The sequence below is a fragment of the Protopterus annectens genome, chromosome 4.part0, assembly GCF_019279795.1.
Source record: "Protopterus annectens isolate FY-2018-M chromosome 4.part0, PAN1.0, whole genome shotgun sequence".
In the NCBI taxonomy this organism is placed as follows: domain Eukaryota; kingdom Metazoa; phylum Chordata; order Ceratodontiformes; family Protopteridae; genus Protopterus; species Protopterus annectens.
The window spans coordinates 665,638,623-665,656,170 of NC_056733.1; the positions used below are offsets into that span (position 1 = coordinate 665,638,623).

Below are 17,548 nucleotides of genomic sequence, written 5' to 3' on the forward strand. Positions count from 1 at the left end.
AAATGGTCAGAGATAGTGAAAAATAGCAGCAAGTAAAACAGCCTTGAAAGGCTTGTGAAGTCCACCAACACAGTGGCTTTTTAAGGGACGAAGGCACATACACATCAACAAGCACTGAACAGGTAAATAGGGGATGGCTTGGATGTGAACATCTTGAGGAAGAACCCCACTATTTCTAAAAGTCTCAAAGAAGCAACTACAGATTTGAACATTCAAGCAGGTTTTTGGAAGGGATGGTGGTGGAATAACATAAAAGTATGATAATGAAGATATATATTTTATTGATTTATTTGTTTACTTATTTTATTTTACATTTGTTGACCGGGAATATTCTGACTGAGCTAACAAAATAGCCCTTTTTCAGCGGAGGCCTGAGGAGAAAAGCTCCAAGAAATTATACAATACAATAAAAAACAGTTAGATACAATAACATTTATTTTTGCTGATATTTGCAACATATGCAATTTTTTAATATTATACATAATCATTAGTAATGAAGCCTATGTGAGAAAAAGTAATAGAAATATTCACTATAGTCTTTGAGTATTAGTATTATAGTCATTGGCTACTTTTAAGATGTGATTTAGGGGAAGAATATAGAGAGGGAAGAGGTTAAGCTGGGACATAATATAATGTACGTTAGAATGAGATGGACAGGCATGGTCTGAAGGAGTAGATATGTTAGTGCAGGAGGGAGTAAAGCAAGGTTAGGGGGTATAGATTAGTTTATGGGTAGATACTGTTTATGCTGGGTGAGTACAGAGGCAGGGCCACAGTGTTTTTAAGTGTTCTTTAGCAGCTGCTTTGAATTGTTTAGGTTGTTTTATTAATCTAATTTGAAGTGGACGCTTATTCCATGCAATGGTGAGGTGATGGCTGTACAGGTTACTACTCATTTTAGTCCTTGGTTTGTGGATACCAAGTAAGTCTTGGTCAGAACTGCGAAGCAGTCTAGTGGAAGGGTAGTGAGATGTAAAGGAGGATAAACTAGGACAGTAGTTAAGGTTGATATAGTATGGAATGTATGATCTGAAGCTAAGAGAGAAGAAGCAGATTTGGTAGTTCCAGTCAGTTTAAGTGTTTAACTGAGATACAGTGATGAGTTTTAAAAAAATGCTGGGCAGAAAATCTGGCTATCTTGTTATAGGTTACGTTTTGCTAAGAATGTGGTGTTAAGGTTTGTGAGTATTTGAGAACCACATAGTAGACTGGGGAGTAGACAGGTATGAGATAGGGTTACTTTAGCTTTGTAAGTGAGAAACTTTCTATTTCTGTATAGGAGGCCTAGTTTTTGATGCGTCTTCCTGATACAGTTGTTAATGTGTAAGTTAAATTTAAGTTGATCATCTATTGTGACACCTAGGAGTTTGATGCTTCTATCAGCTACTATAGGAGCCTTATTGAGAGACAGTATGGTAAAAGAGGTTTTGAGATGGGTAAGTGTCTTAGGGAGAAACAGTAGGAGTTTGTTTTTATAGGGTTTAAGATTAGTTGGTTGTTGGTGAGCCATGTTTCCACAGAGGTAAAAGTAGCCTGAGTTTTGGAGATGAGATCAGAGGGAGAATCAGTGATGGTAATCACAGTGGAATCATCTGCATATTGTACAAGAGATGACTGACAACAAGAAGTGTAGAGTATATTTGTAAAAATGTTAAAAAGCAATGGACCTAATATGGATCCTTGGGGAACGCCCATTTTTATGGGGAGGGAAGGGGAGAGTGCTGAGAGCAATTTCACAGCTTGTAATCGATCAGAAGGATAGCTGGAAAACCAAGTGACAGTAGCAAGAAAGAAGTTAAGATTAGACCTATGAACCTATGAACAATTTAGACAGTAGTAAAGAGTGTGCTTCAGTATCAAAGGCTTTGAAAGATCTAGAAATAAACAGGAGACAAGTTTGTTGTTGTCATAAGCCAGGGATATAGTGTTAGTAAAGGAGATTAAAGCAGTAGTTGTACTGTGTTTTGTGCAAACTCCATGCTGATTCGGAGTAAGTAGGTTTTTCTGTAACAGGTATTGCAAAGTTTGCTTGTGTTTACATTTTTCTAGTAGTTTTGCAAGTGGAGACAGGATGGCTATAGGTCTAAAATTAGAGATGTCTAGAGAATATCCACCCCAACACAACACAAATGACACATAGCCCACAAACTCAGTGTGCCACTCAACCACAGCCCATAAGGCATAACAACGTACCCAACACTCTAGTCATAGGTGATACTATAGTCAGGCACACTGATGTTCCACTCACCAGCCTAAACAAGGAGAAAGTTACTGTCAGCTGCCTGTCAGTTGCCAGGATCAGCCACATAATGCACGCACTCAGGTCACTCCACAACAAGTACAAATATGACACTGTCATTGTCCATGTTGGTGTGAATGACCTGAGATGTACCTCCCTAGACTACATGAAAAGAGACATGGAGGAGCTCTCCGATCTTGTAGCTCAGGAAGGTATGACCCTAGCCCTGAGTAGCATCCTGCCATCACTCAGAATGATACCACAGTACAAGGACAAAATGATTGACTTTAACAATTGGCTAAGCTTCTGGTGTCATTCTAAGGGGATTCAGTATCTGTCTGCCTGGGATGACATGATCGACAGACCAAAATGCTTTGCCAGAGATGGCCTGCACCTGGATACTGGCTAAGGCTCTTGTCACGCCTATAGTGCCTTTTTTAGGCAAGGTTCAAATGACAAATTCACCACCATAACAGGTACAAGCAAGCAAAATCTGAGGGTAATGCTAGTCAATGCTAGAAGTCTAAACCTTAAAATGCATTCATTCGAGGCACTCCTTAAAATGGAGAACACTGACATTTGTGCAGTGACAGAGACCTGGTTCACATCTTTCGCCACCTAACCTGGACAGAAACACTAAAGGTGGAGGCGTGTCCATATCCATTAAGGATATCCACACCTCCAGTCTAGTTGCTCAGCATAATGCATCCGAGATTATCCAAATGCAACTAACTCTGGGCAAGACCACAATACAAATTGTAACTTGCTGCAGATCCCACACCATGCCCCAGGATTCCCACTCCTCATTTCTTGATACACTGGAAAATATCAGGGTACAACCCAACACCCTAATAATGGGCAATTTCAACTACCCCACCATTAAATGGGAAAACTACTCATGTACCAACTTTTTTGCTCAATGTTTTCTGGAATTCATAAATTCCAATGCCTTGGATCAACTTATCCACACCAGGGGCAGCAATGTACTAGACCTAGTCATTACCAGCATGGGCGACCGGTGTTCCACACCAGAGGTCAGTTCCTAACTGGTCAGATCCAACCACAAGTTAATCAGCCTAGACATCCACATCCCGGTCCCACCCCCCATTAGGGAAACCACCGTAAAGCATTTCTCCAAAGCCAACTTCACGCTTCTTAAGACAGAAGTGGCAAACTTCACGACACCCATGCAGACAGACAATATAGGTATGACTGCTGAATCCTATACAAATGCACTTTATAAGCACTTACACGAGTGCATGGATCGTGTTATCCCTAACAGAACCAAGATGCTATCCTCCAAAAAAAGGAAGCCAATCTGGTGGCCCCCTGCCATAAACAAACTCTACAACAGAAGAAAGAAACTGCTGCAAAAAAGAGTAAAAGCCCATGCCTGGAAGAAATCCCTGGTCAGCCGCAGTAAGAAGCTGAGATCCCTCATAAAAATCTTCCAAATCTAGTTATGAAAATAAAATAGCCACTAATTCTACAGACAACCACAAAGCATTCTATAGCTATGTCAAGAATCTCAATGGCTGCTCTGAGTTACAGCACAATGGCACTAAATATACAGAAACAACTGATATTACCAACATCCTAGCAGATAGGTTCAGTGCTAACTTTACCCCCCCCAAAGGGCCCATCTCTATACCAGAAGAATGCAAAGTTCCTGCAATCATGGCTGCACAGGTAAAAAACACACTCTCCAAAGCCAAGAACACAGCATCCATGGGACCTGACAACATCCCAGGCTGCGTTCTACATGAACTACAGAATGAACTGGCACCCCACCTAAGCACCATGTTCAATCATAGCCTCACCTCAGGCTTTGTGACCACTGAATGGCACACAGTGACGGTTATCCCACTCCAGAAAGAGGGAGCCACCATGGACCCTGGGAACTCCTGCCCCATTAGCCTAATAAGACTGGTCTGCAAGGCCATGGAACGTTTCATCATGGAACTTATTAACAAAGTCATTGGTAATCTCCAAACTCTGGACGCCTCCCAGTTTGGGTTTGTAAAAGGCAGATCATGTCTCCTAAACCTGATTGACTTCTTTGAAGCAGTCACCAAAGCTGTAGAAAAGGGTAAGGTAGTTCACACAGCCTATCTAGATCTTGCCAAGGCTTTTGACACCATCCCCCACTCTGGAATTATAGATAAACTCACTAAACAAGGTATAAATCCCTATGTCACAAGATGGGTTGCCAATTGGCTCACTGACAGAGCCCACACTGTGAAAGTAGCAGACTCCAAATCTGACTTCAGACCAGTGACAAGTGGAGTACCACAGGGTTCAGTCCTGGGTCCTCTCCTGTTTGGTATCTACTTTTCTGAAGTACAGGCTAACACAGAAGGTCTTTGGCTAACAAAGTTCGCAGATGACTGCAAACTAGGAGCCATAATTGAAACTCCTAACGATTTGGACATCCTACAAAAGGGCCTCATTGAGGCAGATGCCTAGTGTCAAAGCCATGGCCTCAAGCTCAATGCCAAAAAGTGCATTGTCATCACCTTTGGTAAAAACTCTGTACCCATGAGCTACCACATAGGTGGTAGTCTACTTAACACTGAAAGTGTGATAAGAGACCTTAGGACACAGGTGGACAGTAGTCTCTCCTTTGATAATCACATTACCACAGTAGTCAGGAAATCCTTCTACGTGGCACACCTCATCACAAAAGGTTTCTCATCCAGGAAAAAAGAGGTCATTTTTCTCCTCTAGTCGTCACTCATTAGACTGATTATAGAGTACAACGCCCCTTTTGATATGTACCTCACAAGATACCTACAACAACTGGAAAGGCCGCAGAAATACCTCACAAAGAGGATTACCGGCCTCAAACAGATGCCCTACACAGACCGTCTCAAAAAACTCCAGCTTTACTCCGTCGCATAGCACATACTCAGAGGTGATCTCTGTCTAACATACAAAGCTATGTCAAACCCAGAGCTGTTGGACATGCTCCACTTAAAGAAATCCCAATCCATCCGAACTACATGCTCTAGGGACCTAAACCTTGTCAACACAACAAACAGAACATGCTGGAGGGATAGATTCCTGTCCCACAGACTTCCCATACTCTGGAACAAACTACCTATCTATATCAAACAAAGCTCCTCATTAGCACTCTTCAAGAAACATCTTGATGATTGGATGGAAAATAGGAAATTCACCCTTGGGATCACCTCTGTGGTTGTGCTCGACAGGGGCACAGGAAAATAATTTTCTTGGTACCTTTTTGGCTAGGCTTGTATAGGCCCTAGGGCCTATAGGCCCTTTTTTAGGCAAGGTTCAAATGACAAATTCACCACCATAACAGGTACAAGCAAGCAAAATCTGAGGGTAATGCTACTCAATGCTAGAAGTCTAAACCTTAAAATGCATTCATTCGAGGCACTCCTTAAAATGGAGAACACTGACACTTGTGCAGTGACAGAGACCTGGTTCAAGGCTCCAGAGAGCACCCCTGCATTACCAGGCTATAATTCATACCACATCTTTCGCCACCTAACCTGGACAGAAACACTAAATGTGGAGGTGTGTCCATATTCATTAAGGATATCCACACCTCCAGGCTAGTTGCTCAGCATAATGCATCTGAGATTATCCAAATGCAACTAACTCTGGGCAAGACCACAATACAAATTGTAACTTGCTACAGATCCACCACCATGCCCAGGATTCCCACTCCTGATTTCTTGATACACTGGAAAATATTAGGGTACAACCCAACACCCTAATAATGGGCGATTTCAACTACCCCACCATTAAATGGGAAAACTACTCATGTACCAACTTTTTTGCTCAATGTTTTCTGGAATTCATAAATTCCAGTGCCTTGGATCAACTTATCCACACCCCCACCAGGGGCAACAATATACTAGACCTGGTCATTACCAGCATGGGCGACCGGTGTTCCACACCAGAGGTCAGTTCCTCATTGGTCAGATCCAACCACAAGTTAATCAGTCTAGACATCCACATCCCGGTCCCACCCCCCATTAGGGAAACCACCGTAAAACATTTCTCCAAAGCCAACTTCACGCTTCTTAAGACAGAAGTGGCAAACTTCACGACACCCATGCAGACAGACAATAGAGGTACGACTGCTGAATCCTACACAAATGCACTTTATAAGCACTTACACGAGTGCATGGATTGTGCTATCCCTAACAGAACCAAGATGCTATCCTCCAAAAAAAGGAAGCCAATCTGGTGGCCCCCTGCCATAAACAAACTCTACAACAGAAGAAAGAAACTGTTGCAAAAAAGAGTAAAAGCCCATGACTGGAAGAACTCCCTGGTCAGCCTCAGTAAGAAGCCGAGATCCCTCATAAAATCCTCCAAATCTAGTTATGAAAATAAAATAGCCACTGATTCTACAGACAACCACAAAGCATTCTATAGCTATGTCAAGAATCTCAATGGCTGCTCTGGGTTACAGCACAACGGCACTAAATATACAGAACCAACTGATATTACCAACATCCTAGCAGATAGGTTCAGTGCTAACTTTACCCCCCCCCCCCAAAGGGCCCATCTCTATACCAGAAGAATGCAAAGTTCCTGCAATCATGGCTGCACAGGTAAAAAACACACTCTCCAAAGCCAAGAACACAGCATCCATGGGACCTGACAACATCCCAGGCTGCGTTCTACATGAACTACAGAATGAACTGGCATCCCACCTAAGCACCATGTTCAATCACAGCCTCACCTCAGGCTTTGTGGCCACTGAATGGCACACAGTGACGGTTATCCCACTCCGCAAAGGGGGAGCCACCACGGACCCTGGGAACTACTGCCCCATTAGCCTAATAAGACTGGTCTGCAAGGCCATGGAACGTTTCATCATTGAACTTATTAACAAAGTCATTGGTAATCTCCAAACTCTGGACGCCTCCCAGTTTGGGTTTGTAAAAGGCAGATCATGTCTCCTAAACCTGATTGACTTCTTTGAAGCAGTCACCAAAGCCGTAGAAAAGGGTAAGGTAGTTCACACAGCCTATCTAGATCTCGCTAAGGCTTTTGACACCATCCCCCACTCTGGAATTATAGATAAACTCACTAAACAAGGTATAAATCCCTATGTCACAAGATGGGTTGCCAATTGGCTCACTGACAAAGCCCACACTGTGAAAGTAGCAGACTCCAAATCCGACTTCAGACCAGTGATAAGTGGAGTACCACAGGGTTCAGTCCTGGGTCCTGTCCTGTTTGGCATCTACTTTTCTGAAGTACAGGCTAAAACAGAAGGTCTTTGGCTAACAAAGTTTGCAGATAACTGCAAACTAGGAGCCATAATTGAAACTCCTAATGATTTGGACATCCTATAAAAGGGCCTCACTGAGACAGATGCCTAGTGTCAAAGCCATGGCCTCAAGCTCAATGCCAAAAAGTGCAATGTCATCACCTTTGGTAAAAACTCTGTACCCATGAGCTACCACATAGGTGGTAGTCTACTTAACACCGAAAGTGTGATAAGAGACCTTGGGACACAGGTGGACAGTAGTCTCTCCTTTGATAATCACATTACCACAGTAGTCAGGAAATCCTTCTACGTGGCACACCTCATCACAAAAGGTTTCTCATCCAGGAAAAAAGAGGTCATTTTTCTCCTCTAGTCGTCACTCATTAGACTGATTATAGAGTACAACGTCCCTTTTGATATGTACCTCACAAGATATCTACAACAACTGGAAAGGCCACAGAAATACCTCACAAAGAGGACTACTGGCCTCAAACAGATGCCCTACACAGACCGTCTCAAAAAACTCCAGCTTTACTCCGTCGCATACCATATACTCAGAGGCGATCTCTGTCTAACATACAAAGCTATGTCAAACCCAGAGCTGTTGGACATGCTCCACTTAAAGAAATCCCAATCCCTCCAAACTACATGCTCTAGGGACCTAAACCTTGTCACCACAATAAACAGAACATGCTGGAGGGATAGATTCCTGTCCCACAGACTTCCCACTCTGGAACAAACTACCTATCTATATCAAACAAAGCTCCTCATTAGCACTCTTCAAGAAACATCTTGATGACTGGATGGAAAATAGGAAATTCACCCTGGGGATCACTTCTGTGGTTCTGCTCGACAGGGGCACAGGAAAATAATTTTCTTGGGTGGCGAAAGCCAGGGTACCTTTTTGGCTAGGCTTGTATAGGCCCTAGGGCCAATAGCCTAGTACCTACCTATGAACCTTTGTGGATAGGTAATGTATAAAATTCTTTCCAAATAGATGGAACTTTAGACTCCATGAAAGAGCAGTTTATCAAGATAGATAACGAAAATATTAATATATTAATATTCAATGTATTTTTTTACAAAGTCTTATGTTCATTGTCGATCTTTAAGTACTCTGTATAAAATTTTTTGTGGAGCTTTTCTCCCAGGGCTCCAGTGAAAATGGATTTTTGACACAGTGGACTTTCCCAGCCAATAAATAAATAATATAACTGAAATGTGTTTCATAAACAGAGAACACTACATATCAACAATGCCAAGCAGCACATCTGACAACCTCCTCCAGAAAAAAGATTAAACAAACTTTGTACAACTCACAGTAGTAGGAGTCATATGTTCTGATAACAGGAGAGATAAAGACAGCAGCATATTAAAACCCTTTAAAATATCACTTCGTATAAACATGCAATAAGGTCATGATATGTAAACACAGTGACAAACTAACTGATCAAGGAGTGCGAGCTGAAACTACAGGACCTCAGTACAACTGGGAAAGGGGAGAAAGGAAGAAGTGCAAGAATTTTAAATAGAAGTCCCATAACTGTAAAAACAAAAAGATAGACAAAGAACTGTGAGTGAGCAGCAACTTCGAGTGCTCACCTTGTACTGAGGTACACCAATGTCAGAGACAGAGTGCATGTACGGTGAGGTACAGCAATCTCAGCAGTAGTATACGTGCACTGCGGTACACCAGTCTCAGAGGTAGTGTACATGCGCTGAGGTGCATACAGCAATCTCAGAGGTACAGTGTACATATGCTAACATACAGCAGTCTCAGAGTTAGTATACGCACGCTGAGGTACAGCAGTCTCAGAGGCAGTATACATACGCTGAGGTACAGCAATCTCAGAAGTGGTGTACCTACACTGTGGTACACCAATCTCAGATGTAGTATATACACTGAGGTACAGCAATCTCAGAGGTACAGTGTATGTATGCTAACATACAGCAGTCTCAGAGTTAGTATACGCACGCTGAGGTACAGCAATCTCAGAGGTACAGTGTATGTATGCTAATGTACAGCAATCTCAGAGGTAGCATATGTACACTGAGGTACAGCAATCTCAGGGGTAGCATGCGTATGCTGAGGTACACCAATCTCAGAGCTAGTGCACATATCCTGAGGTACGGCAGTTTCAGAGGTACAGTGTATATACACTAGGAACAGCAATCTCAGAGGTAGCATACATAAGCTGAGTTACAGCAATCTCAGAGGTAGTGTATGTATACTAAAGTATGGCAATCTCAGAGGTAGTGCACATATTTATTTATTTACTATTTTTGTTTCCAACTGGGCACAAGTCCAATTTTCTGTGGAGGTCTGGGAAGAAAATGCTCCATTTTACAGAAGAAGATACAAGATTTACATAATAAATGTACATACATACATAGACTCGTAATGATATGACAGTTAATAAAAAAATAATAAATGTACATACATAGAATAGTAAATATACATACACAGAATACTAAACTGAATTACATAGTATTGTAATGACACAACAGCTAATGAAAATATGACAGTTAAATGAAGAATACAGTAAAAGAAATTAGGTAATATCAAGCTTGTAAGAGTCTAGTTACTTTCAAATGGAATCAGCTGAAAACAGATATTGAGTAGGAGACAGTGAAGTAATTATAGGATGAAGATGGTTACAACTTATGAAGTCGAGTATCAAGGAGATCCAGATAAAAGAAAGATAGAGGTAGCAGTGGAAAGGGATAGATGGCAGTCCGATGGTCTCAGATCACTAGATTGTAAAGAAGTAGCTGCATTATGGCCAGTTATATAAAGGACTGGTGACAGTAAGGGTTTGGAGATTATCCATGAACACCACACGTACAGAACTGGCAAATGAGTAGGTACAACTTTAGTTGAGTTCTAAACGATTTCAGGGACAGTTCTTGTTATATTGTTAGTAGGATGGAGTTCCAGGATTAAGCAAAGTTTTGGAAGAGTAGTGATTTGCCAGCAGAATTGTTGGGTTTTGACACATGTATAGGTACTTGTCCAATGAATGTAGAGGTCTGGAACGGTTATATATTTGTATGAGGTTGGAAATGGATTTCTTTTATTTATTTAGTTAACATTTCTTGACCAGGTTAGTCATCTGGGCAAAATACCTTTTTTCAGGGGAGGCCTGAGGAGAAAAGCTCCACAGATGTACAAAATGCAAGATAAGTTGGAATACATTTTTTACAATAACAAAAAAGAAATCATTACAATCAAATAACACAGTAGAAATTAACACTGGATACAATCAAGTTTGCCAAAGACAAAATACAAAAATCATTATGAATGTAGTAGTAACACATGAACGAGCTCAGGAAAAATATAAGGACGGACATTTGTTGGGTTTATACACAATGTTATGGATTTGTGGAACTTGTGAGTAGGTTAGATAAAGCAGGAATTCCAGCCACTGTAATTCCCTTAGGGCAGCACAGTGGTGGGTTCTATTTGGTAGGTTGGCAGTGAATTGTGCTATTTTGTAGTAACATTGCTCAGGTTTGTTTAACAAGGTCACTTGGATATTGTTAAGGATGGGAGCAGAATACATTAGAGTAGGCAAGAGGAGAGAAGATGCAATGTGTTTTCTTACAGTGACTGAGAGAAAATGTTTGACTTTATAAAGAGAATATAGTTTTTGGTGTAATTTGTTCACTGTATTTTGGATGCCTAGCAGTTTAGTATGTGTGACAAGTTCAACTTTTGTTTTGTTGTTTGAGGTGTTTAGTATGTGTGACAAGTTCAATTTTTGTTTTGTTGTTTGAGGTAAGTGAGAAGGAGGTTTTGTTGATTGTAAGCTGTTTGGGAGTAAATAGAATCAGTTTGGATTTATTTAGGTTTAGGAATAGCTGTGAAGATGTCAACCAGGTTTCTACAGAAGAGAAGGACTCCTGGTTAAGTTCTTGAAGTTCGTTGATGTTTTTGTGATGCAGATAACTGTGGTGTCATCTGAATACTGTACTAGGGATGCAGATTTACTGGCTTTATGTAGGTCATTGATAAAGATATGAAAGAGAATGGGCCCAATGACTGATCCTTGTGGTACACAGACTGGGACGGGGAGGAAGGATGAGATGTCTTTTTGCCACATGACAGCTTGACCTCTATTTTGGAAGTAGCTATGAAAACATGATATAGAGGTCGTGTAAAGTCCAAGGTTATAGAGTTTGTGTAAGACAACGGAGTGAGAGACTGTGTCAGAGGCCTTGGATAAATCAAGGAAGAGACCAGACACTAGGTTTATGTCATTCCTATTTGTTTTTATTGTATTGGTGAAACTAAGTAAAGCTGTAGAGATACTGTGGTGGGGATAGACACCATGCTGAGATGAAGACAGATGGTTATTTTGTGTGAGGAAATGTAAGAGTTGTGACTGGATGCATTTTTTGAGTATTTTTGAAAGAGGGGAGAGGAAGATAATAGACCTGTAGTTAGAGAGTTCAGTTGAATGCCTTCTTTTGTGCCATGTGCTGAGGTACAGCAATTTGAGAGGTAGTGTATGTACTTTGAGGTAAGACAATCTCAGAGGTTGAGTGTACGTACACTGAGGTACAGCAATCTCAGTGGCAGTCTACTATGTGGAGGTACAACAATCTAAGAGGAAGTGCACATGCACTGAGTTACAGAAATCTCAGTGGTACAGTGTATGTACACTGAGGTATGGTGGTCTCAAGGGTACTATATATACTCTGAGGTTCACCAATCTGAGAGGTAGTGCACATAAATAACAGGGGTGTGGAAGCAGACCCCTTGCATCAGGATCAAAAACAGTTTAATGGTATTACAGTGTTTTGATATTTGTTGCAATACCTTTTGTTTGTTGCTTTGGGATCAAAGTAGCAGAACTTGGAAGTTATAGATTTTGCATTTCTGCCATGGAGACTCATGAAAGGTGTGATAAAGAACAGTTCTCCCACCCTAAAAGGGAAGTTAACACATGACCAGGGTATCACTGGAAAGATGGAGATGTAGTTTACAAGGTGAAAATGGATGCCGCAGACTGTGCTATGACTATAGCAAAAAGTCCACCAGGTACAGTACAGAGGTTAGAATGCACTTAATGGATGCTGCTGAGTGTGCTATGGCTATAGCAAGAAATCTACCAGGTACAGTTCAGAGGTTAGTTTGAACTTAATGAATGCCGTGGACTGTGCTATGGCCATAGCAAAAAGTCCACCAGGTATAATTCAGAAGTTACATTGAATTTAATGGATGCCGCTGAGTGTGCTATGGCTATAGCAACAATTCCACCAGGTACAGTTCAAAGGTTAGTTTAACCTTATTAGAAGCCACTGAATGTGTGCTACAACTATAGCAACAATTCCACCAGGTAGAGTTCAGAGGTCAGTTTGAACTTTCTGAGAAACAGTAGATACACAGGACAACTGCTCTTTTCTTATTTATTTATTTCTTTGTTTGCTGGCTAGCATAAGCATTTCTGTCAATATTCTTACAGAACAATAGCGTAGCTCCGAGAATTAAGGCCATATGTTACCAATAAGTTTCATTCCGGGATCCTGTCCCAAGCTTGAGTTTCTTACTCACTCTTCTCCTGCTGTAGAACACTGAGTAAATCACTAAACAACTCGTTACTCCAGAAAAGAAGCACTTGTGCCTAGTGGCTTTATCCAGTTACTGGATAAATAAAAATACAATGGTAAATGGTTCTTTTCTGATGATGTTTTGTTTCATTTACACAGTATGACTTCATTTATTGTTGTTATAATCCCAGTCTACAGAAAATAACCCATTTAACTGCCTCTGTGTACAACTTTTAAAGTTGTGATATGAAGGCTGGCAAGCTTTAGTTTACAGTAGATGCAGGTGAGTTAACCCTTCTTACTCATTTAGATTACTGACTCTACAACTGCCAATTATGACCTCACCTTTATTACATGCAGACCCTTAGTTCCTGTGCTCGGACTATACAGTACAGAGTCCCAGAATATCTACTGCTCTACCTTCCCAAATTACCCAGGTAGTTAAAGTATGCAAGAGAAATGAGCATATACAAGGAGATAAAATGTATTTTGTTTCTATAAAATGGGGAAGCACATTTAATGATGACCCTGTTTCGATTAGCCACCTTGGCATTAATGTGGGTAAGGGGTGTTTGACCACAGCATCAGCAGATTGACAGGCCCCAGGTCTGCTTACCTTTTCAAAGGGACAACAACGACTCTATACATCCCCATTGCTAGCACCACTTGCATGGACCTGGGGACATGAAAATGTGGAATGTGCGACTGTGCTGGGGGAAACAGGGGTCTGGAAGTAGGACAGGTTCTTGCGAAGGAACAAGCCAACCTATTACTAAATCCACTGTATGCTTCTAATTTCAGTTAAGTGTAAAGTACTTCACTTTGATGGAGCCAAAATAGATTTTAAAACTATTACAGAGAAGTTGTGAATGAATTATGAATGCATTTCCTTTCAAGCCTGCATCATTACATTAGTGACTGCTTATTACATTATCAAGTGCAACATTTTAACTTGTACAAAGAAAGGAGTTTGTCGGTTCTTCCCATTTCCTCCTTAAGTATAGCCTCAGATAAAGTACTATGGACCTTTTACTTCCGTTGATATGCATACGGAAAAAGCTGGAATGCATGCAGTGATACTTTAACAGCAGAGTGCAAGGATCCAGTCTCTCTCTTCTCTGCCAAGATGAAATAACCAAGACATTACTTTGTAGGTTTCAGATTCTTTAGTTATAAAATGCATCTTATTTCAGAGCCTTTCAAGGGTTCATGCTCCTGCATACATAAGTTTAGAATGTTTAGCCAGGTTCATTAGCATACACAGATTAAGGCCTGACTATGGCCTAGGTAACCCAGAACTGGTGCAGGAAGGACAGGTGTGCCTATCCTAGGATGAAGGGGCATACCAGGTCCATACAATGCCATAACTTCTTGGAGAAAGGGTGGTGATACAAAGGATGGCCCTGAGGTGGCCATTCAGCCATCAAGCCTTATAAGCGGTTGTCTTTACTGCTAGTGTGTGGGTGCATGCATGCATGCATATAGGGAGGGCAAGTGATGTGAGTCACACATTCCCTGCTCAGAGGAGGGGTTAGCCCTCACAGCTGCCTGAATGAGAGCACTTATAGACAGTACCTGCCCCTGTGCTGGGAACACCCAGTACAGGAGAATGAGCGGCCTGTAGTCCACCTGAGCGATTGCTGATGGTTGGCAAGCAAAGGGGTAATAGCACATAGAAAAAATGTTTAGAAAGTTTAACTTTGTCTATTTCTTGTATTCACATTGTAATTCCCTTAACCTTAGCTAGACCAAGACTAATAAAAAGTTTGTTTTCACTCCACATACTGTCAGAGTTGGGAATATATGCCTTACTTCCCTCTGTGGCTGATAAGCTAAACTGATAAGACTATACTTAAATCTGACACCTTTTTGATTCAAGAGGGTGGCACAAAGAGGCACAGTCACTAACTCTGCTACCTCACAACTCTTGGTTTTCCAGTTCAGTTCCACATACAGTAGTTTCTGGATATAGCATGTTTGTCCTCCCTGAGTCAGCACGAGTTTTCACTACATGTTCCAGTTTTCTCCCACATCCCAAAACATGGCATTAGGTTATCTGGTGATCTTCTAAAGTATATGAAAGCTGGTGTCACAGAATGAATAAAAGTAGAAATGAATGAAGGAATGAATAATCCATCTCAGTGAGACAGTAAAATCATTTGGTTCCTGCATCTACTACAGACGGTGCACCTTAAATGTTGTGTCTATATACTTGTAAACAAAACATAGGAAGTCTCAGATAAGCAACATTCTTTGTTGTTTTACCTACTTTTATGCAATTATTTACTGATAAACATGGACACGGGTAGGAGTGTCATCATAATAGAAGCATTTTGTCTAGAGGCAACAGGATAACCACATGCTTACACTTACTTAATAAGGTGTGATTTAATTATTCTAACTAGACAGTCATGACCAAGCTGACAGCTGACCCAGCAGAGAAACATTAACATGGACATACACATACTGGATATAGCACCAGCAGGGTGATCAGAGGTACACTTTCCTGAGGAGGTTTACACACACCAAATTCATTTAGAGTGACAAACATGGATATATATCAGCCTTTGTGCTGGGAGTATAAGCAGAAACAAGAAAATCACATGTGAATCCAAATGGGGCATCAAAGTTGGAGTAATGTGGAAACAGACACTCTAAATACAGATAAGGACATCTAGGTAAGCCTAGTCTGCCTAGTTACCCATCTGTTGCAACAGATCTCACTTAATCAGTGGCTTTTTTTTTATTTCTTCTTTTCCAAAACACTCACAAATGTCTGCAGGAGCATTTTTACTGTTTTGACTGTATTACAACAGCAGAAAGGCTGTTCCGATCACACACACCATTCTGTGAAATAATGCCTGCATGTCTTCACCATCAGCTGTCAACCATGTGTTTTTAAATTATGCTATCTTGAACTCATGTCTGTTCATTTAAAAAGATGATAGCCACCAGGGTTTTACTAATACACCTGAGGTACTTAAAATATTTTTATCATACCCTCCTTTCTTCAATATAACTACAAAGTTCATAAGACCTCTGTTAACATAGCTTCTGGGTGCAAACCAGTGATGGTATGTACCCGCTCTCCAAGAAATTGCTACTGCATTCCCTTTGAAAGATGGGCCTGTACAGCTACCCACTTTACTGCAGACTGGGTCTTGCCATCTGTTTGTATACAAGGACAGCAGCTCCTTGTTTATACAGAAGATGCCTTTACCTGTACATCCCAGTGCAATTTCAGCACACTTTACTGCTCTCCCACACTGTCTGCTGACTTTTAGCTCCACTGATAATTACTACAGGTCCCCCTTCTCATCTGTAGTCAGTGCAGCTTCCATTTTTCATATGTATTCCTTACCTTTGTTTCTCAGATGAATCATTCTTTGATTTGGGCAGTGAATGTAAATTCTCCAGTTTGAGACCACTCATTTAATCTTGCCCAACTCTCCATTCTCATTTTTTGACAGCTTTTTGTATACTGACTCTCTGCATAAACTTTGTTTCACCAACATTGGCATGTACTTTATTTTTTAATTATTTAGTTTTTGACTGGGGCAGTTGGGTGATCCATTTCAGCCTCAGCCTGGGAGTTATAGTAGAGCAGTGAGAAGTTATAGAGGGATACATTTAATGTTACATTAACTGTAAGCATTACTGGGATTTTCAGACTGGTGAACTAGAATTGTTGGTTTGCTTTTTATTTGACAAGTTTCCCTATTATACTGTAGTCTATCATCTCATAAAAATCAAATCTTCCAAATGTTGACTGAAGCACACTAAAAGGAAAAAGAATTGAGTCACTAAGACTCTCACATAAATGCCACTAAAATATTCAGTGAAATGGTCCATACACTATCAAGATGACTGTAAACCGAAACAGCCATTTGATTATACAAGGTTGATATAAACAATATGGATCACAGCTGTTACCTGATTGGCTTTTTCCAGATTCGTCATGATCATTTCCACTTCATCTGCCCTGAAATTTGAAATATAACCAGTTTTAATACTGTTGCAACAAAAAGAAAACAGTTTATTTTAGTTAAATTGTAATGCGTTTACATTGCAGCTGACATTGCAGCTTTAAGAAATCTTACTGCACTTAAACATTTAAAAGGTTCACTTTATAATCAATATTAATAAAAATGCTACTCAAATAAAATATTAATCTATTTCAGTCAATTCACCCCTACATATATCTGGAAAATAAAACTTGTATGCCTTTTGCATCTTCTGCACAAATGTTTAACTTTGAAGTACTTTGAGAATCTTATTCACCAGAGGGGCGTGGCCAAGGATGAACACAGGATAGCAGCAGATTTCTTCAGCTCCACCAATTTCATTACATTGACAGGAATTAATTACTTAAAAAATTAATTCTTGAAGTAATTTTCTTTCTAAATATGTTTGTTTTATATAGTTCTTGAACTATATCTAAAAAAGAAAGGAAATCTTAATAATATTCCGTAGTTCTTGAAACTAGTTTTTCTAAAAGT

General features: G+C 40.5%; 1 protein-coding gene across 4 annotated transcripts in view; it reads right to left on the reverse strand.

Moving 5' to 3' along the window:
• The window catches only part of CUX2 (cut like homeobox 2), a 2,130,834-nt gene that overhangs the window by 380,574 nt on the left and 1,732,712 nt on the right, over positions 1–17,548 (reverse strand). For all 4 annotated transcript variants that reach the window (XM_044068629.1, XM_044068630.1, XM_044068628.1 and 1 more), the window contains exon 9: positions 16,983–17,031. In XM_044068629.1, the coding sequence (XP_043924564.1) occupies positions 16,983–17,031 (49 nt within the window). The remainder of the gene's footprint in view (positions 1–16,982; positions 17,032–17,548) is intronic.